This window comes from Xyrauchen texanus, chromosome 45, assembly GCF_025860055.1.
Source record: "Xyrauchen texanus isolate HMW12.3.18 chromosome 45, RBS_HiC_50CHRs, whole genome shotgun sequence".
In the NCBI taxonomy this organism is placed as follows: domain Eukaryota; kingdom Metazoa; phylum Chordata; class Actinopteri; order Cypriniformes; family Catostomidae; genus Xyrauchen; species Xyrauchen texanus.
This window is the reverse complement of record NC_068320.1, coordinates 8,309,400-8,332,368: the sequence shown is the minus strand read 5'-3', so window position 1 is coordinate 8,332,368 and position 22,969 is coordinate 8,309,400. Positions and strand designations below refer to the sequence as shown.

General features: G+C 37.9%; 1 protein-coding gene across 1 annotated transcript in view; it reads left to right on the top strand.

Moving 5' to 3' along the window:
* LOC127637426 (thyrotropin-releasing hormone-degrading ectoenzyme-like) overlaps positions 1-21,806 on the top strand; it is a 146,772-nt gene extending 124,966 nt beyond the window's left edge. The window contains exons 13-19 of the mRNA XM_052118471.1: positions 8,197-8,344; positions 10,289-10,386; positions 11,816-11,923; positions 14,138-14,305; positions 20,360-20,500; positions 20,696-20,777; positions 21,747-21,806. Coding sequence (XP_051974431.1) covers positions 8,197-8,344; positions 10,289-10,386; positions 11,816-11,923; positions 14,138-14,305; positions 20,360-20,500; positions 20,696-20,777; positions 21,747-21,806 — 805 coding nt within the window. The remainder of the gene's footprint in view (positions 1-8,196; positions 8,345-10,288; positions 10,387-11,815; positions 11,924-14,137; positions 14,306-20,359; positions 20,501-20,695; positions 20,778-21,746) is intronic.
* The last annotated feature ends 1,163 nt before the right edge of the window (positions 21,807-22,969 follow it).

Here is a 22,969-nt window from a genome sequence, read left to right as displayed (position 1 = left end):
ATCCAGTAAACTTGAGTCAGATCTGTTGATTACTGACAGATACAGCTCTGTCCAGTTTCTCCTTTAACGAGTAGGCAATGTTGAAGAGACACCCTTCATTGATGAGACCTGCAGTGAGTCCATCCAGCTCTTACTCTGCTTCTGTATAATAAGAAACTGAGGTGTATATCAGATTATCGCTTCCTTCTAAAACCCTTTCTGTTACTGTATTCTGCATTGCTTGCTCATTGTAACGATCCTTTAGATCTTCTTCATTAGCTGGAGTCTCACACCGATCCACTGCTGAATGTAAGAGGAGGGATAGAGAGAAAGATAGAGCAGGAGTGGAAGGATAGTGGATAGAGAGAACAGAGTAATTCCTAAAGCAATCCTCTGTGATAGAGTGTCCTCTGAGTGCTTTTTATGCCATAGGCTGCCAAGATGTCATTAGTCCCTACAGGAATAACTGCTCTACCTCTGGTTCTCGCTGTTTGATTCTCATATTCTCTCATTGTGCTTAACGTAGCCACGCTTGTGGAAATATTCAGTAACTCAAATCTAGGTGCTAAAATCTGACTGAATTAAATCATAAAGTCCAAATATGTATTTTAATTAAGCAATATCACACAAGCACTAGGGCTATTGTTCTGAATATTATCATGACTGTGATTCGGCTGCAGGAAATGGGAGAGCTCTGCTTGACTGCAGCCAATGACACTGCTAAGTGCAGACTTTAACATTATTTCACTGTGGACAGTGATTCTTTTTTTATACTCCTAGCAAACTAAATGAGGAAGCTTCCAGATGCTGCCACTCATCTCACTGAAATGACAGGCTCATCTGCCAGCACTGTACAGCTGGTGTTGAGCTTTAACAGTCATGTAAAGAATTGGGTTTTTATGGACAAGGGTACCACAAGGCCTGGTTTATACATATTGCTTCTCTCTGCTGTGGTTTACAGCTAATATGTATAAAACAGAGCAGACATTATCAGGCTGCCTCATTCAGACTTGGGGCTCCAATATGTGGAACTGCTTATTGGCTCGTATGTACTTGAGAAGTAAAAATACCAACCTGCATATTAAAAACTGAATCCTTGTTAAACACCTTGTGTAAAATCTGTAGTCATGTCAAAGCAATAACTAAATCAGCTTACTATCATATCAAAAAATATAGTGAGAATTTTATGTTTTGTATCCAGTCCAGACTTAGAGAAAGCTGTTCACAATTTCATTATCAGTAGGTTACACTACTACAATGGGTGTCTCACCGGCCTTCCCAAAAAGACCATTAGAAGTCAGTAAGTCAGTAAAAAGTCAGTTAGACATACAGAGGGTTCACTCAAAACATGGTCGGCCAGCGTTTAGCTATTATGCCACTGTAGCTGGAACCAGCTTCCAGAAGAGGTCAGATGTGCTCCAACATTAGCTGCATTTAAAGCAGACTGAAAAACACAACTGCTTAGCTCTGCATTTACTGACTGAGCACTGTACTCCACTTAATGATTGTACTTTTCTTTCATTTCAATTCATTTATATATCTGGTGGAAGTGGGTTATTAGAGACTACAGGAGTGGTTGCTTCAAGACCAAAAGGTGACAGACATTGACATCAGGAAGGTGGTTATTAAAGGTCATGGGGTTGGCCACTTCAATATCATGGGTTGATCGACCTTGACAACTGGGGCACCTGTTCAGGGTTCTTAGGGTGCCCAAACTCAGTTTCAAAATATTTACATAAATGTCTTATTCTTATTGATAGCACTGTATTTATTATTATTTTTTTACTTTTTACATTGTGGCTTCTGAGCTTTCCAAAATTGAGTATCCCTGACAGTTCTCATGAGCAAAACGTCACTGTATCAACTTTTTGCCTCAGTTCGGACAATTCTGTCATAGGCTCTGCCATCTTTGAATTTATCGTATGGTTTGATATAAAAGACATGACAACTAGATAGAAGTACAGTCACAATAACTTACCAAAAAATTAATGCTGCATTTAAAGACTTCTAAAGCCATATGATAGCTCTGTGTGAGGAACAGGGTGAAAGTTTTAATTGCTGAAAATGTTCCTCTCTGTGAAAATGCATACAAACATTAAATTGCCGCTATCGGTCACATGAAAAGACCGGTAACATGACACACAAGAGCCAATGACATTTGAGTGATGAGTTGAATATATGGCATCAGTGACATTTCAAAAGTGCAGGCAAAAAGTCCCCCTAGTGACATTTGTTCATGAGAGTGTGTAGGGTCTGGAGTATCAACTCTACAGAGTGTATGCTTTAATCAAGAAAACTGTAAAGATATGTACAGGTCATATTTCACAAGTTTTAATGTTTGTAACACATTATAGTGTAACACATTAAACTTATGTTGGGTATTTACTTTATTTCTGTTAAACTAGAATTTTATGTTAAATCCGAAAGTAGGCAATAAACAGTTGCTGTTAACAGCTCGCAGTCACTAATGTAATCCCTAGCTGCTTGTTTTGAACTTTCATAGATACAGTATGCTGATCTGTTTCTATATATATCAGCATCACTGGTAGAGCAGGTAGTTCAGGCCCGTAGCCAGCCTAGTGGAAGGGGGGTTCTTTTTTTTAAAAAGTGGACCTTTTTGCAGTTTTTCCCCTCATTTTGTATTGGTTCAAATACTTAATTTTGGTGACTTTTTATGCACTGATTTGTGCTGGATTAGCTTGTCTGCTGGTATCTTAACGAGCACGCTTTTTGATGCACAAAGTGCTGTATAACAACCGTACCCTGTTTGGCAATATGTTCAATATTCTGCTACAATGACGCTGCTGCCTGCTTTCGCTTCCGTCTCTCCTGCTCTTTTTGCCCCATAATCAAGATCCAGCTGGATGTCGTTGGCTTCACTGATTTAGCGCAGTAAAGTTTGACGTTCAACATTTGGTTTCGCAGATGTAAGGGACCATCTGAAAACTGCACTCACTACACTAAAACATAGGAGATGTCCACTCATTCATTCAATTCACATGCAAGTTATACATGAAAAAAAAATGTAAAATACATTTTCACATTCAGAATGTTCTTATAACTTCCCACAGGACAGACAGACATACTACAGGTGATATTATTACAGAATGATCAATTATATAAGTACAGTAATCAGTTTTGAGGATAGAAAGACTTACTACTTAATCATTAAAATTCTAAAAAGCCTTTAAAATTACAAAATATAATTTTTGTGAATTTGTGTGATTTTTTTTTCTATAAAAAAATGTATTACTGTACTTATATAATTGATTATACAGTAATAATCTATCCTGTAAAAAGTCTGTCTATTCTCTGGGAAGTTACTACGAAATTTAGAATGAGAAAACATAATTTTGGTGAATTTTAGTGAATACTTTTCTAAAATAATTGATTACTTATAATTGATCATACTGTAATAACATCACCTGTATTAAGTGAAAAAAGTCTGTCTGTCCTCTGGAAAGTTGTAAGAGCATTCTGAATGTGAAAATGTATTTTACTGTTTTGTTTATTTTTTTATGTATATCGTGCACGTGAATTGAATGAATGAGTGGACATCTATGTGTTAGCGTAGTGAGTGGAGTTTTCAGGCTTACATCTGCAAAACCAAATGTCCAACGAATGTCGAACGTCAAACTAACTTTACCGCGCTCACATATTTTGCTATGAGTGAATATTGTCAGTTGCTGCGCATGTAACTCCTGTAAAGGATGATATTAATGAATAAAAAAATTATAAAACAAAATGCAACTTAAATTCTGGACCTTTGGCAGTGAGTAGGTGGGGGGGCGTTCAAACTACACGAACCGCCCCCTGTCAACGGGCCTGTAGTTGCAATAGAGACAGTAGAGTGTAGAGTTTCGTAATTGGTCTATTTGAAATGTTCAAATAGATCAAATAGCTAAATCTCTGTTTAAATGACCTACAATTACAGGTCAGTTTAAAATTATATTTTCTATATTTATTCAAGAAGCTGTCAAGTTGCTCTTAACATGCTCCTGAGTTGAAAATGTGCCCCTTAGTCAGACCACTGTGCCCCCTCTGTCAAAATGTTGTATTTGAACCAATTTTTATAATTTAGTTATTATCTTTTAAATGTGATTTACTTTTTTTTTGCAAGCCTAAATATTCAATTAAATTGTAAAATAAATTAAATCAATCAATCAAATGAACCCTTAAACTAATTTGTAGTGAGTAATTGAACATTTCAGGTTGAAGGTGGGGACAGGAGTTCTGCTGTCCGGCCAGTTGCCTGCTCTCTTCGTAATTAGAAAAATGTTTTCTGCCATGTAATTCAGTCACAGCTCAGAGGCTCAAAGGCTAAAAGAAGGAAATGGATTTAAGAGGATAAGGATGAATGATGTAACTAAAAAGTGCAAGGGTAATTGGAGAGATGTGGTCCTTAAGACAAGAGACTTAAGGCACTCGGGGCGTTCAGTTGTTCTAATTGTGAGTTCAGCAGTTTACTACCTTTTGCCGTGTTTTGTTAATGAATATAAGTGATGTTGTCTTAAATATTATTTAGGTTGATAAATAGTTTAAAAAAACAATTTTATTAATACAATTATAATATATAGAGGTTTTCTAAAGTGCTGTATAAACCTTATGACTGAAAATGTGCACAGTGTGATTTCAGATCTGATTGGCGTGGTCTCGACTGTTAATTGTGTGCATCTGGAGCTTATCAAGTATAACGTTAACTAAGATATGACATCATGTACACTTTCCACTTCTTCAAATATGTATGTTAATGTATCACACCAATTCACACATGATTCCCATATATTCATTTATAGCTTAAGCATGAGCACAGTGTTGACTAATAATGGTGTCCTATCATAAAAATCCTAATAGACATACAAGACATTCACCTGTTTGTATGCTTCATTGATTTCTATTTATTTCTATTTTTAATGTTTGAATTTGTATTTATTATTCACTGCGAAATGTGTGCTTGACACCTCCTGCCTCCAGAATATTGATGTCATTCATATAAATACAAACAAAAATTCTGTTTCATTCAGACATTATCAGACATACCAGGAGAAACCAGTGAACAACATAGTAAGATTTCTTATAATATTAATAATGATTGTTGTTATTATTATTATGCTATTATTATGAAAAGTCATATACAAGGCATATTTTATGAACAGAAACTAAAAATGTGTAGTCTTTTAAAAGAGTAACATTTAAAAATGGGGGTTTCGGTTCGTTTTACGCACTTCCGGTTTAAGCCCCGCCCACACCCTTTTCTATCTGAATACAGAGACAGATACAGATAATTTTATCATATAAACATATACAGATACATTTAATGACTTCGCTGCACACCCCTATTTATTGTATTGATTACCCCATTATTTCAAGATAAACACACAATCAAACATCTTTTTTTACAGAATAATGATATAAATAATTTTTTTTATCACATCAATGCAGTTGTTCAAATTCTAATACTACATTACTGTCAGTGATGGCATGTTCATATAATGTAATAATTACTGGTGTTTAATGCTTAGTCACTTTTTAGTTCACTGACTATCATTCACTTAACTTTTAACCTTGTGCGAGCCTGCATCCACATTTGTGGACGTTGTATTTTGACTTTGCTATCCGCACGCATAATTTAAATGAATAAAAACTGACTTAATACTGTTCACAAGACTCTAGAATGTCATTTAAAGGATTCAGTTTTGCTGCTCCGAGTCACTTGACACAACAGCATGCCATCGATTTCCATGAAGATGCAGCACCAACAAAAGTGCCTCTGGTAAGAAATCTCCACGTTGATTTTTCATTGAAACCCATTTGGTTGTCAAGAGGAGAGACCATATTTTCATTTTAAACAAATCTGTTCAGGTTTCTTGTGCAGCGCCCTGATAAACATGATCCTCAAAAGTAGAAAAACACATCTTTAGCACATCTGTTGGTCATTTCGCGTCATTTTAAATTTAATTTTGTTGTATTTTATTTTGTTATCTCTGTGCATTACAATTCTATTCATTAACATTATTTCATGCATTCCTATATATTTACTGTGCATTTTCACTTTGAGAATAAATGGGTTCATCTAAAAAAGCTAAAGCTAAAACAAAAATGTGTCTTTCAGAGGCTTTATAAGGAGTTAGGATGAGAATAAGGTGCATGTCAAAATGTTCTGATGCCAGTGAAAACTGACAGCACACTGGAGGTTAAGTCATTCACTAAATAGGGAGCAAGGGAGCATCCTATAGCTTGCATTCCATCCTAAAATCTGATCAGCAGTTCAGTTTCAGGCTGTAGATGATGTTTGGACCACTCAACTTGTTTGGCAGATATGGGACAATGTAATCATTATATAGATTCTGATTTTTATAATGCATACATACATACATTTTCTAGGGAAACTATTTGCTTTTTTGCTTATTTATTATGTGCTACTAGTTACAAATCAAAAAGTGAAACAGAATATGCACACAGCACTTCCGCGGGTCTCAGGAGGTTAATGTGATGACATTAATTCACGTCACATTTTTAAAGCAGAAGCTAATGATAAACACAAGACGCAATGTGTAATGTGACAGCTGGAGAACTCTTACATCCATGTGAAAACTGCATCCTACATGTGAGAGACTAGTTGTTTATTTTACAGTGTATACAGAAACGATTGCTCATTATACCACAGTTGAATTCTGATTGGATGATTCATGCTTCAAGGGTATTGGTTCATTTTCTATAGCTCCATGGCTATGAAGTAGGTCCTGCATAACTATCCAATTATTCCTTTCTTCAATATTTTTGTAAGACTGACAGGATTATTGCAAAACATTTTTTGTGTCAAAGTCAGAGACTTGCTCTCATCATGAGAATATGTTGGGCATTCTTAAATACTATTGAGCAAATATGTCACACTAACTTACCATTACCATGTATCATAAAATAATACTTTATATTAAAACTTTGAGGATCCATTAATCCCTGAGCTTGAATTATTAAAGGCAGTTTGAAGACGACTCCTTTCTTTAATTTAATATATAAAAAGCCTATTTGAAGAAAGAAAAACACAGTTCCAGATCTTAGACATAAACCTCTTATAACACTTTGGGCAACACAAAGGTGTTTATTTACTTTCATTGGCATCTTAAAAAAAAATTGACTTTTTCGTATAATAGTTTATTTGAAATCTGTCACAATCTTGTTTGTTGCTAATGTTGATGCATTGCAAATCCGTTTCTCAGGAAATGTTAAAAACCACCTTGGGTAAAATAAGGTGTCTCTGAATAACTCTGAATAATGTCTCAATTAAATGTGTGTTTGGTGGGCCTGTCCAATGGAATTTAATGAGTCTGTTTTCAAGTCTGATCACTTCCCTTTTTACCTGACCTCTGATCCTGAGTGCTTATGCACTAAATGAAATTATGATACATAACGATTCATTTCCATCATTATAAAGCAGAGGTAGGCCTGAAAACACAGCACAGGTGAGGAATGTGTGTGCAAAACTCAACACAACAATGCTAGGGTCTTCTGGATGGTTGCTAGGTGATAACTAGGGTGTACTGTATGGTTGTATACTGGCACAAGTCAAAAGAGCCCACAACCAAATCTCTATTATGTTTTTGGTCCCTAGTTATGGCTCAGGTTCCTCCTTCAACGTAAGTGCCAGTTTTATCATCCTCCAGGCCACAGTTAGAAGTCTGATCACCTAGAAAAGTAATAACACTCCTCTCCTAGACAAGCTGCATAATTTGAGGCATCATAAATGTCCATAGCACATACTTTACAGTGCAGCACAAGATATGTTATGAAGATTATTACTCATGGTTGAGATTTATCGAAATAGTGATGGTTGCTCTAGCAAACTGCTGTAATAAAATTTGTTTTGGAAAGTCTTGCCTCTCCTCTAAGACATAAGACATTTTGCTCTAAGGATACAGTTTAGGCCACCTCTCTGTTTCTCCTCTCATAGGAGTATTTAAAAAAAAACGCCAAAGGCAAAATGGAGAGGTAGAGAATGGGGAACAGAAATAAATGGAGGCAGCAATGACGAGCCATATTTTTAAGACTGCTGGGATTAATTGTGTTCTAGGAACACAGTGTCATTTGACCAGAGCACAATATCCTGCTGAAATACTTCATCCAGGGTTTGATCTGTACTGTTAATGCTCAAGATCTGACGTTTTATGGATTTATGCAAAGTTAACATGACTGTTCTTACCCCCCTCTTTCGTCTAGAGCGGGGTATCTGCCCCAAAAAGTCCCCCTGCAGATCATCTCATACTTGTCTCAGGAGAGTGACTTTCTGCCATGGCACGCTGCTAGTCGAGCTCTTTACCAGCTGGACAAACTTCTGGACCGCACCGAAGACCACAATCTGTTTAGTGTGAGTCTGATCTCACATCAGTTGTGTCTGTTTAGTGTGAATCTGATCTCACATCAGTTCAGTGTCTGTTTAGTGTGAGTCTGATCTCACATCAGTGCAGCGTCTGTTTAGTGTGAGTCTGATCTCACATCAGTTCAGTGTCTTTTTAGTGTGTGTCTGATCTCACATCAGTTCAGTGTCTGTTTAGTGTGAGTCTGATCTCACATCAGTTGTGTCTGTTTAGTGTGAATCTGATCTCACATCAGTTCAGTGTCTGTTTAGTGTGAGTCTGATCTCACATCAGTGCATCGTCTGTTTAGTGTGAGTCTGATCTCACATCAGTTCAGTGTCTTTTTAGTGTGTGTCTGATCTCACATCAGTTCAGTGTCTGTTTAGTGTGAGTCTGATCTCACATCAGTGCAGTGTCTGTTTAGTGTGTGTCTGATCTCACATCAGTTCAGTGTCTGTTTAGTGTGTGTCTGATCTCACATCAGTTCAGTGTCTGTTTAGTGTGTTTGATCTCACATCAGTTCAGTGTCTGTTTAGTGTGTCTGATCTCACATCAGTGCAGCGTCTGTTTAGTGTGAGTCTGATCTCACATCAGTTCAGTATCTTTTTAGTGTGTGTCTGATCTCACATCAGTTATTGTGTGTCTGATCTCACATCAGTGTCTTTTTAGTGTGTGTCTGATCTCACATCAGTTAGTGTGTGTCTGATCTCACATCAGTTCAGTGTCTTTTTAGTGTGTGTCTGATCTCACATGAGTTCAGTGTCTGTTTAGTGTGAGTCTGATCTCATATCAGTTCAGTGTCTGTTTAGTGTGTGTCTGATCTCACATCAGTGCAGCGTCTGTTTAGTGTGAGTCTGATCTCACATCAGTTCAATGTCTGTTTAGTGTGAATCTGATCTCACATCAGTTAGTGTGAGTCTGATCTTACATCAGTTCAGTGTCTGTTTAGTGTGAATCTGATCTCATATCAGTGCAGTGTCTGTTTAGTGTGAGTCTGATCTCACATCAGTTCAGTGTCTGTTTAGTGTGAGTCTGATCTCACATCAGTTCAGTGGCTTTTTAGTGTGAGTCTGATCTCACATCAGTTCAGTGTCTTTTTAGTGTGAGTCTGATCTCACATCAGTTCAGTGTCTGTTTAGTGTGAGTCTGATCTCACATCAGTTCAGTGTCTTTTTAGTGTGAGTCTGATCTCACATCAGTTCAGTGTCTTTTTAGTGTGAGTCTGATCTCACATCAGTTCAGTGTCTGTTTAGTGTGAGTCTGATCTCACATCAGTTCAGTGTCTGTTTACTGTGAGTCTGATCTCACATCAGTTCAGTGTCTGTTTACTGTGAGTCTGATCTCACAACAGTTCAGTGTCTGTTTAGTGTGAGTGATCTCACTTCAGTTCAGTGTCTTTTTAGTGTGAGTCTGATCTCACATCAGTTTAGTGTCTGTGAGTGGTCATTCTTTTATACATATGTTTCAAAATGACTATTCATTTCTTTAAAAGTACATATTTTTTAATGAGGGAAAAAAGTGAACCTGTGTAAACACTCTGTTTCTGAGTTTGGTGTGGGACTATCTGTTTGTTTTATAAATGGTAGTAAGTAAAAAACAAAATATGAAATGTTTGTTTCATGGCACTAGTGGCTCAGAAATGACACATTTCAGCTTTAAAGTTAGAATGTTTTGCTACTGTACCTTTAAGATTTTATATATTTAAATAGGCTCTGTTATTACTGGATAACTTCTTTATATTTTATGACTACTGGCATAGTTCACACTGCTGTTCATCAAGGCCGACCAGTTTACTGAATACTGACTCTAAATGTGTCATACGTTAATGTACTTACAGTGACATAATAACCATGGCAATGTCTGATAGAACTGTTTTACAGGGAGCTGTGTTGTGAAATTTAGTGAGAATTGTTTTGTTTTATTTTGGTTAAACTTTGTTTCTTCTCTATCATCAGGACTATGTGCTTAAACAGGTGGCACCAAAGTATCACAAGATGGGCTGGCCATCCACTTCCTCTGACGGCTCCTTCATGCAGGTTGCCTATCAGACCGAGTGAGTCTATCTTTAATCCTATGTCTATCTTGAATATACACTCACCTAAAGGATTATTAGGAACACCTGTTCAATTTCTCATTAATGCAATTATCTAATCAACCAATCACATGGCAGTTGCTTCAATGCATTTAGGGGTGTGGTCCTGGTCAAGACAATCTCCTGAACTCCAAACTGAATGTCAGAATGGGAAAGAAAGGTGATTTAAGCAATTTTGAGTGTGGCATGGTTGTTGGTGCCAGACGGGCCGGTCTGAGTATTTCACAATCTGCTCAGTTACTGGGATTTTCACGCACAACCATTTCTAGGGTTTACAAAGAATGGTGTGAAAAGGAAAAAACATCCAGTATGCGGCAGTCCTGTGGGCGAAAATGCCTTGTTGATGCTAGAGGTCAGAGGAGAATGGGCCGACTGATTCAAGCTGATAGAAGAGCAACTTTGCCTGAAATAACCACTCGTTACAACCGAGGTATGCAGCAAAGCATTTGTGAAGCCTCAACACGCACAACCTTGAGGCGGATGGGCTACAACAGCAGAAGACCCCACCGGGTACCACTCATCTCCACTACAAATAGGAAAAAGAGGCTACAATTTGCAAGAGCTCACCAAAATTGGACAGTTGAAGACTGGAAAAATTTTGCCTGGTCTGATGAGTCTCGATTTCTGTTGAGACATTCAGATGGTAGAGTCAGAATTTGGCGTAAACAGAATGAGAACATGGATCCATCATGCCTTGTTACCACTGTGCAGGCTGGTGGTGGTGGTGTAATGGTGTGGGGATGTTTTCTTGGCACACTTTAGGCCCCTTAGTGCCAATTGGGCATCGTTTAAATGCCACGGCCTACCTGAGCATTGTTTCTGACCATGTCCATCCCTTTATGGCCACCATGTACCCATCCTCTGATGGCTACTTCCAGCAGGATAATGCACCATGTCACAAAGCTCGAATCATTTCAAATTGGTTTCTTGAACATGACAAGGAGTTCACTGTACTAAAATGACCCCCACAGTCACCAGATCTCAACCCAATAGAGCATCTTTGGGATGTGGTGGAACGGGAGCTTCGTACCCTGGATGTGCATCCCACAAATCTCCATCAACTGCAAGATGCTATCCTATCAATATGGGCCAACATTTCTAAAGAATGCTTTCAGCACCTTGTTGAATCAATGCCACGTAGAATTAAGGCAGTTCTGAAGGCGAAAGGGGGTCAAACACAGTATTAGTATGGTGTTCCTAATAATCCTTTAGGTGAGTGTATATTACTTGTATAATGGTATATGGAGCCTAACTGAGGACACTAAATTGTAAAATGTATGTCTGGTTTTTTTTTCATCTCAGAGATTACAGTTAACTCAGTAGACCATATTTCATTTTTCACTTCCTCCAGCTTTAATTCCTCCTGGAATGTTTCCTGTTTCCTCCTCAGAGAACTGCAGAGAGAGCTGATCATGCTGGCTTGTAGTTGCGGAAACAAACACTGTCACCACCAAGCTGTGTCTCTCATTTCAGACTGGATTTCCAGCAACAAGAACAGGTGAGGAAGTTCACACACACACGTAACAGCCTGGAAATGCGAGATAGAAATGAATACTCAGACAACGATGTTTTCTCTCCGGTTGCTCCACCGAGAATTGTTGTATTTAAAATAAATGCAAAAAGATATTCGAATGCACAATTACATCAATTACTCGCTTTCAGGTGAACTTGAAGTTACAGCAGTTGGTGTGGTGTAGTGAAAAGCTCAAGTTCTTTGAAAACACATAACACGCTATTATGGGTACGAAACCCACTTTTCTTATATTGTCTGTTTGAATGCATGTACAAAGTAAAATACACCCAACAGATTCACAAAAGGACATTTTGCACTGTGCCTGGCATTGTGTCCTGTAAGCTTATTGTTGGAGAGTTGTTCTTATTATAGTGTATATAATTTATACATGGTATTTAAGCTTATTTTTGCCGCCATTATTGTGTTTTAAAAGTAAAATCATGGGCAGTACAGTCGCATAGTGCGGTTGCATTCATGATTACATGATACATTTTATGAATCAACTTAATGACATTAATACAGAACAATAGTGTATATGTAGTTCACAGTAGTGTGAAACATTCATTTGATAACAGGCTTTTATTAGAAATCTGTCATCTCCACACAGCCAAAGGTTGGAGCAAATCAAACATTTTTAGGAAGTCTTATAAGGAAATCGTATTTCTGTTTTGTGTCATCTCGCATCTACATTCTCTGCGCATTCATCTGAAATAACCGTATAACATTTCTGAGTTGTCCAAATTGAATGGTGCTGGAACGGAACATCACAAAGATTCCCTGATATGTTTTGAATTCACCTATCATTCCTTTTTGCACAATCTTAATCAAGACATCACCTTCACGGGTGTGGAAATGTCAGTCTATACGCTCCATCTGGATTTGATATAATGTTATTGTATATTACTGGAGGTTCAATTTTCTGTATTTCTACATCAAAACTCCCAGAGGCTTTGATGGCTCTTTCAGAATCAGCAGGTCTTTATTGCACTTTGTTTGAGCAAATCAAAAGTTCAGTGACTGTAACGCTGTAGCTCCTGCAGTGGTTTAATATTATTTCTACTTGTAGGAATATTACAATCATCACTTCATGACTGTCTTTATATGGCTGAGAGCTTGTTTCTCTCTGTTGTAGCTCTACTGTAGACTGTTTTTATTGCGAACTGTAACCAGATGATATCACAGGTCCATTGAGATGTCTTACTTATGACCTATATATCCGAGACTATACAGTATATTAAACTCTACTTCTGAGATTCACTTGGTGGGCTGCTGTAGAGGTCTGCAGTGATGATCTGCCTCAAATCTTCTCCACTTACATTTTGATCTAGAAATATTTGACTGAACCCAAAGGGTGTAAATATGGTTTGTCATAGGATCAATGCAAATAATAGTGAGCATTTTAGGATGTTTTCAAGACGTACAGCAAAAGAAAGAATCTTGCACATGCATACAACACATAGAAATACACTCACACACTTTTATCATGGGTTTTTCTGGAGCTTGAGACAAGGACTTGTGACTTGCTATTTTTGAACAACCCTCAAGAAAAACAAAACAAATTCTTTCTCAAAAAAGCCAAACATTTTCTCTCCAAGAGAACAGAATTCACAGAAATTAAAACATGATTTTGTGTGAACACAGTGTGATCTGTTGGGGTGAGAATCTTATGTAGGGGTAATAACAGATTGTGCTGTAACATTTCACAAACTCAGTCACAAATTATAATCAATGAAGCCATCTACACAGCAAGCACCCGATGTCACTGCATTTACAATCTAGACAGCTTTGTTGATAATAATGGCAGTGATCGATTTTTTTTCTTCATGCTGTGCTGCTTGCTTCCACTGTGAATTGGGTATAAAGTTTGTGGATCCTGAAATTAAATAAATAGTATAAAAATTGTGAGGAATCCAAATCACCTGCAAACATTTCCCCATATATATGCGCACACTGCATATGCTTATAAGTGTATCTTTATATCACCATAGCAATCCTTTGTCTCTAAACATTAATATCTGCATTTATGTGAAAGTAAATACATTAATGGCCTTTTTGTAGCTCCATCAGTTCAGTTGTAAATGTTAAATATGAGTGTTTCAGTGGTTGTACATTTTTGCGTTAACGTTTCTTACCTGCAGATATTATCCAGCTTCTTTTCTAGCTTCATATAAATGTTACTATCAATGTTCTGTCCTCCAGGATTCCCCCCAATGTGCGGGACATTGTGTACTGCACAGGCGTGTCTCTCATGGATGAGGATGTGTGGGAGTTTATCTGGATGAAGTTCCACTCCTCCACTGTTGTCTCTGAGAAGAAGGTTCTTCTGGAGGCATTGACCTGCAGTGACAACATCTTCTTGCTCAACAGGTCAGTTGACACTCTTAAACCTCATTGAAAAGTCTCAAATGGCATGACGAACAAGTTATAAACAAGTCCAAATAACAAACTGCTGTAAACTTGACACATTGATCAATCACTCTTGGGTGAAAGTTGATGAGAAATACATACTGGTTGATCTCGGCAGACATTAGCGTGCAGATCCTAGCTTAAAAAAAATTGTTCCTCTTGAATCAATGTCTTTGACATTTTGGTACATCCATCAACCTTTCCATCTCTAATTCACTTTTCTAATGAATTAGAGATTCAAACTTGGATTCGAACACACCACCAGCAATAACTTGTTTGTTTGGCGTCAACCTCATGAAGCAATTACATGTATCCCTCAGCCTGTCCTCCTCATACTTTCACTCAGACCACTAGAGCTCCACACCTCAGATGGGCCATTAAAGACAATGGTTGCTGTAGGAACTTTACTGTAAATTCCCTATGGTGCCCTAAATCCTCTCAAGCTCAATAGCTGTCAAGCCCAGACAAGGAGATCCCAGAGCCCACACATGTGGGACAGATTCATTATAGCTCTATTGAGAGGGATATGCTTTGCCTTGTACAGAGACACAAGATATAGAACAACAAATATATTCACATATATTTTTCTGCTCTGCATCCATGATTCTGTATTTCCATGATAATGTCCTATTCATAATATTGCAGTAGTCAGTGCACTTTGTGACCTTTTCATGTTTTGTATAGTGGTAATTGTCTTACTTACAGGCAAATTCAATGTGTCTTACATGCACTCTGTGATCCATGACTTGGCTGTAATATACAATACAACTAGATACCTCATATCATAATCAGAGAAGCTGCACCATGAATACAAAATTCACATAATAGAGAACAAACTTTTGGAGTTTTTGAATAAACTTACACTAGTTGAAGAAGAACATGGTATCAGTACTGGAGGAAGTCTCATTAACGAACTGGGATATGCAGATGACACAACCTTGCTTGCCGAAAATGAAGTCAACTTGAAGCACTTACGAAGATCTAATGAAGATCTAAGACTACTGCCTCCTGGATGGACTATACCTGAATGTGAAGAAGATGAAAGTCCTCTCAACTGGACCAGTAAACAAAATCACGATAAAAGGAGAAAAAACTGAAGTTGTCAATGATTTCATTTTACTTGGTTCAACAATCAACGTTCACGGAAGCAGTTGTGAAGGTCGAATGGTGTATTGCGTCAGATAAATCTGCCACAAAAGACCTATTTAAAGTTTTCAAAAGCAAAGATATCACTTTGAAGACAAATGCACATCTAACCCAAGCCAAGGTCTTTTCAGTCGCCCCATACTCTTGCGAAAGTTGGACATTGAAAAAGGAAGACAGAAGAAGAATTGATGCATTCTAATTGTGGAGATCACAGAAGATAATGTTGATTGCCAGAAGAACAAACAAATCGTATCCATCTGAGCCCAGCCTAGTGGAATCACACTAGGAATCGGTTTCATCATACATGTGAAAGGTTTAAAGTCAAGTTTCAGTGTAATGAGGGAAACCCTCATACGATGAATTGACACAGTAGCCCAAAAATGGAAACAACACAACAACAATCTGGGAAATGGCAGAGGACTGGGCAGAATTTCATTCTGTTACACATAGGGTGACCATGAGTCGCAGACGACTCTACAGCATTTAACAGCAACACTACTGTCATCCATGAGCTTTTCTTGCTGGTGTTAGGGGCTTGTACGCCAGCTTTATAAACCTTTAATTCATCTCTCATTTTAGGGTTTGTTCATGGTTTGGCTTAGTGATCAGGCTATGACTATATTTGTTTGATAGGAATGTTGCTCCAGGACAAACAAACGATGATGATTCAGGAAGATGTCTTACTTCATGGCAAAATCATGGTCACTTTCTGAAGTTAGCTGGCTTTACATAGATTCTAGCCGGTCAATGCCTGTAATTTATGGCCATTATCAGTTTTAAGTTGGTTTAGGTGGCTGATCAGCTGGACTATCAGCTGGTGAGCTCAAGGTCAACCTGGTTAGAAATGCTCGGCCATCTTGGCTATGCTAGTTTGGATCTGGTTAAGATGACTAATCATGTTTCAAGACATATTTGAATCTGGTTGACCTGTGTGACCGCTCTAGACAGGTATAATCTGCTATTTTCAGCAGGGAATGTGGGAACACTGCAAATTATTACCATGTAAACAAATGATGGATAGCAAGAATTGCAATAGTGATTTGGTGTTACAAACAATTGGCGGACCTCATAGATATAAAATCCCAAGGAGTATAAAGACTCATGTGTTAATGAGACACTAGCAGTTGCTGCTACAATGCATGACATTAGCATGCTGCAACAACCATGCTGACTACAGTGTGATGTGTGTGAACAACTTGATAGATATCTGCTAGCTGATGACTCCCCTCTGAGAGTTTATCAACAGTGTCTCAAGTTTGATATCTGTAGCTCAGCAATAATTTCACTTTATTAATTCATTACTAATTGAAGAAAAAAAATGTGTTTGGTATCTCTGTTCAGTGTGCAGGTAGTGTCAGATGAGTCATATAGCAGTTGATGTACTTCATTTTTAAGTCTTATTTTAAGTCCATGATGATTCATACATCTTTCATTCATTTATTTTTTATTTTGTTTTTCAAAATGTCTGTCTGAGGGAGTGCAACCCTATTAATATCAGCCATTTATGACCACTCTTACTAATATGCTCAATTAATTTTGTAAAGTGATGTCCATTATTCTATTCCAGTCTACCAGTGATTCATTTAGAGGTTGAAATGTGTGAGATCTCCTCAAATAAGGTTTCAAAGGATTGGTTTCTTTAACCAATATTAGGTCTAGTCCAGTCTAAATTGCATAGTTAATGGTTATTGTCCTTTTTTTAACCCATTTTCAGTATAATACTCCAATGTCAGTGTTCAGGAACCCTGCATGTATTTCAAGTGATTAAGAGATTCATTCAGAGCTCTGCAGGGCTCCAGAGATGAAGGATATTTGAAATAGTTTTTGTTTTTAGCATTCAGAAGTCCACCTTTGCTCTGAGTTCCAGCAGAGTTGAACAAGTGCAGAATACCTGTGTATTAGGGATGTGCCCAAAGCCGAAATACCTTATTCGGAAAGGCACGAATAATGACTTCAAAGCATATCATGTATTCATTTGAATAATAAAATATTTGTATGACTGATTATCCAAGAAGCACAAGGATAAAGAAGCATTTAAATAAACTTTTTCAAAATTACAACAAATTTATACATCTGTGCAGCCAATATTTCTAAAGTATAAACCTTATGAATGGAAATGTGCATGTTGTGATTTCAGATCGGATGGGCGGGGTCAACTCTGTTTACGGTCTCTGTTAAGTGTGCGTGTCTGGAGCTTATCAAGTGTAACATTAAGATACGACATCATATAAACTTTCCACTTCTTGAAATGTCTGTTAATGTATCACTTGACTCACACGTGATTCTCATGTGTTCATTTATAGACTAAACCTGAGCACAATGTTAAATTCCTATCCTGAAGTGATGATTTCATGTCGGAGCTCAACTGTCCATTGATCACATTGAAACCTTTTAGGGATTTCATGCCAATAATCTCAGACATCTGGAAATTTTCATACAGTCACAATGATAGCTGCTCGATAACAAGGAATACAATAATGAGTCGGATATCACTCTGACCTACCATTAAGGCACATTGTTTCTCCTACCACTGCGATGATACACAGCTCTCTCTACCTGTCGTTCCAGCCTGACGACCCCATTGTCTCTTCATTATGTCAAGTGTGTCACAGGGCAGACAAAGCAGTGAAAACATATTTTTTAAATAATACAGACATTGACTTTACTTACCCAAAGAGATGCGCTAAGGTGCGGTAACTCACACAGTATGTGAGCTACCACAAGATGATAAGGTTGAAAGTTTCACGCAATATGGGACGATTACATTTGAGCGCTTCAATTGAGGATGGGAGTCCTCTTCAAGAGTCTCACTGTCAGACCCTTTTTTGCTTCAATACAGGTCACAAAGCTTTCAGTACGGAACGTTAGTCATCCTGTATGGGATAAGAGATGGGATAAGTCTGGCAAAAACTGGACAGTTGTAAATCTTAGCAGCAAAAAACATTGCATATGCCACCTCTCCCATTTTTTTAAACCGTTTTCTGTGAAGAATGTGTAAATATTCTGATGACCTCATGAAAAACATCCATAAACTCACACGTGGTGAATATAGGCAAGTTTGTATCGTTACTATGACAACTAATGTGGACGTGATGGCAAATGCATCTGCTCAGTATAAAAAAAAATTTTTTCCAGCTGTGTGAAAAAGGAGTGTTATTTGGGCAAAACACATTGTGTGCACTGAACATTTCCACGCATGCAACAAATGCCCATTAACTATAAACATTTTAATCCTAAGTAATCGGAAGGAATATAAGATTGTGCATGCTCAGCCTGCTCAATTACAAAGTAGTTTTTTTTCTCCATGAGGCATTGCGCTTGATTAATTAATTATTCATGTGTTCAATCTACAGTTGTGTCTTATAAAATCCAAAGAATAATAGACTCCATATCTCCTGCCAGAACCGCGATCCCAAAGTGAGATCCACCAATCAGAGAAGTTCTCAATTACCAATCGATTTTCACTTTTTGAAAATTCTTTTCCAGAGTTTTCTGGTTTGGGTCATGGCTGAGAAATATTTATAATAGTTTTTTTTAATGCCTATGGAAAAAATGTATGATGAATATCTTGTGCTTTTCCATGGTTGCTCAGCCATTCCTGTGGGTGCCTGATTGCCTGTTGCCTGGATGAAGGAAAGTCACAAGACAGAAGTCCTCGTGATCCCAGCCAACATGTCTGTTGACCACAACCTCTCATATTCATCTCGTTTTAGCTATGCTAACACAAACCAGGAAGGCCTGAAACCTGGGAGGAGTGGTGGATGACCAGCTTAACTTTACTGCCAACATTTCATCAACCACCATGTCTGTGCTTTCCAATATCAGGAAAATCCTGATCCAAGCTCTGGTCATTTCAAGACTGGACTACTTTAATGCCCTCTCTGCCGGTCTCACAGCTAGCACGATTAAGCCACTGCAGATGGTCCAGAACGCTGCAGCTTATCTCGTCTTCAATAAGCCAAAGAGGACTTACGTCACCCCAAACTTGATTTCAATCCACTGGCTGCCTGTAGCTGCCTGCATCAAATTCAAGGCTTTGACTCTGGCCTTCAGGACAGCCAATGGAACAGCACCCTGTTACTTCAATTCACTTCTCCGGGTCTTTGTCCCAACTCGCACTCTGCAGTCCTGTCACAAAGAGGCACAAAGTCCATTTCACGATCATTCACTCTTGCTGTTACTCTGTGGTGGAATGAACTTCCAACCTCCACACAATCTGCTGTTGCCTTCTCAACATTCAAGAACCAGCTGAAAACACACGTGGTCTGCAAGCACTTAACCAATCAACACTAAATTCACTCAAAACTTTCTTCTGCACTAGCATCTTTACTACTTCAGCCACTGTGAATACTTGGCAGTACTGAAGATAATGTTGACTTTTGTATGACAAATTGCTTGTTATTTTCCTTATTTTTTAAGGCATTTTGAATAAAAGCATCCACTATATAATTAAATGTAAACCATAATTACTGTATGACCTGCATCAGAACTGCAAACTATACATAAAAGTGGTAGACATGTATATAAAAAGAAGAAAAACGTGTTAGAAATGCTCAAGAATTGAGAATGATAAAAAAGCTCTTCTGCAAAGCTTGTTCCCACTTGTCCATTGAGAAAGCAGAAGATGTGAAGTGTGAAACTGCAGTCTGCACACAGATGTGAGCTTTGTCATCATGGTAATAATCTCCAGTGTTTTCATGAAAAGAGTACATGAATACAAGTGATTCGACATCAATACCACAGGTTTCCCCCCAAAGTCAAGACAGAAAATGTTGGAAAAGTCTACATATTCTGTGTGTGTGTGTGTGTGTGTGTGTGTGTGTGTGTGTGTATAGATATATCCTAGGCTATTTGTTTTGTTGTTCACAGACTCCTGAATCTGTCCCTGACCTCTGACCTGGTGCCAGATCAAGACATGATTGATGTCATAATACATGTGGCCCGCAATCCGATCGGAAGACATTTAGCGTGGATGTATTTCAGAGAGAAGTGGGACATATTGAATTCCAGGTAAATCTAGCAGATAAAGCCACATTCATCTTTCTGTTTGTCTTCTGTTTCTGTTTGTATTCAATTCCTGATGTGGAGAGGCAGAGAGCATTATGAGAAATATTTATTGGTGTGTGTCTGCTGGGCTCATTATAATGGTGCGGTGTGATATATAAACACCAGTGTATTTAATAGCTGCATCTCTCTCATTCACAGGTATGGTGAAGCCTTATTTATGAACTCCAAATTAATCAGCGGTGTGACTGAGTTTCTCAACACTGAGGCCGAGTTGAATGAGGTGAGTCTGGGCTTTACACACCCTGAGACAAGCTGCAGTCCAAATCAATCACAATAAACTGATAATAAACAATTGATGACTCCTCATGAAACATTAATGCTTCTAAAATGACTTTGGTCCTATGACCATTTAGATGGAGAAACTGTGCAAAAGTAGACTTTGCAGATTACAGAATTGTGCGACAGAATTTTTCATGCTGTTATTTCCTCATTGTAACTGCTTAACCTGATTACAGGAAATGTGAAGTATATTCACTTATTTAAATTCACTCAGCTTCAATCCCAGAGGGCTCAGACTGCTGATGCTTCTCACTGCAGCACATATTTCTCATATAGCTGACTTCCTCTTCACAATTTATCATTCCCACAGAGATAATACAAACCCTCTCAGTGTTTTCTTAAACAGAGCATTACCATACTGTCATTGACAATTAACTGCTTCTAGAGCACTTCATCAGTTTATGTGGAGCAGAACCGTACGGTAGACAAAAAACAGATTTGTTGAACAATCAGTTGTACATTTAACACATGTTAATTCATGTACATCTCATGACCTAAAGTATTGTGAATCGTTTTCTAAACGTATTTAATCAGTTAAGATTTTTGATTACGTGTTTAATGTCCTTGATTGGTGCTGTGCTTTTTCAGACAGTTCTTCCCTTCTAGAAAAACAATCACACCACATATAATTCTGTTTACTTCAAATGCAAGCCTGTACCTCATTATCATAAGCACTGTTATTATCTGTTAAATTACATGTTGGGCATTTGCATGTAAATGCATCGTATATTCTGTATGAGGGTACTGGGTACTTGTGATTCACTTCCACACACAAACACAAAACTGTCTACATCAGATGAATTGGACACACTAAATTCAAGGATTATGTTAAATTATGTTCTGGGGAATATCTCGAATTCAGCAGAACTCTGTTAATAATTTAAGTGTTGTTGTTTGTTGTTCTCCTCAGCTGAAAGAGTTTATCCTGACCAGTGGAGGAGGGGGTACCTGCGTTCACTCGAGCTGTTGAGATTGTTCAAGCTAATGTAAAATGGCACATGCTGTACGAGCAACAGTTCTACCAATGGCTGCGGAAAGCTCCTGACGGTTAACACACCATCCATGGAAACCTCTATAAGCATGGAAGCTCTTTCAGACATTTAGAGGCCAGACACTTGAAAAGACTTGTGCGATATATTTAAGCAATATCACTACGAGCAAGTGTGCGATATGGCATTATATCAGCACTGCTGTGATTCAGCTCCAAGTAATCACAGCGTTGCTGATTTAGGGCCATATAGCACAATTGTTAGTGTTATATTGCTTATATAAAACAGTTCAATGAACAAGGAAATTTTAAATAATTTAGAAAAACATACGGTCACAAAGAATGCATTTGTGCATGGAACTACTTTCTTACATGACGGATCAAACCAAATGATGCGTCCTAGCTTTTGTTAGTAATTCAAAAATTTCACTTTAGAACTAAAATCACGGCTTGGGCCGTGTCTAACAAGTTATTGGAGAAACAAGGATGTGTGTGTGTGTGTGTGTGTGTGTGTGTGTGTGTGTGTGTGTGTGTGTTGAGAAATAGAAAGAGAGAGAGATGGAGCATGTGCGATCACCTGTTTATGATGCTGTAGTGTGTTAGTCAGCTTTCTGAAGATAAGGTAATTTTGTTGAAATTCATCATATTTTCTCAGTGGAAAAATAGCCGTCCAAGTGGAGGTATTCCTCCCTATTTTGCAGTAGCCGGTGTGCAAGTTTTTCACTATAGAAGTCCGGTAAGAGGCAAGCGCCTTGAATATGTGTTATTAATCAGTCTGTTGTATCTCTCAGCCTTAATGCTGTAGTTGTTGGTTTTAAGCCATTTAAAGCGATTTCCTAGCTTTAGTAGTGTAGTAGTAATAGGAGCTATCACTGAGTGCTGTTCAATATAAACACTGAGTGACACTGACTCACTTCACATCACCAACTAGATCTTATTACACACAAAAACCTTTTTTTTTGTCTTTGCCTCCACCTGCTGGCTAAAATATGTAATGTCGCAATAGTAAATGCAAAGAGACAGATGGCTCTTAACTCATCTGCACTGCTCTTACACTTTAGTTTAGAACGGCATGATCATAAAAAATGTATGAACATGCACCTGTGGAACGGTCGTTAAGATACTGTAACAGTTCATGCAAAGGA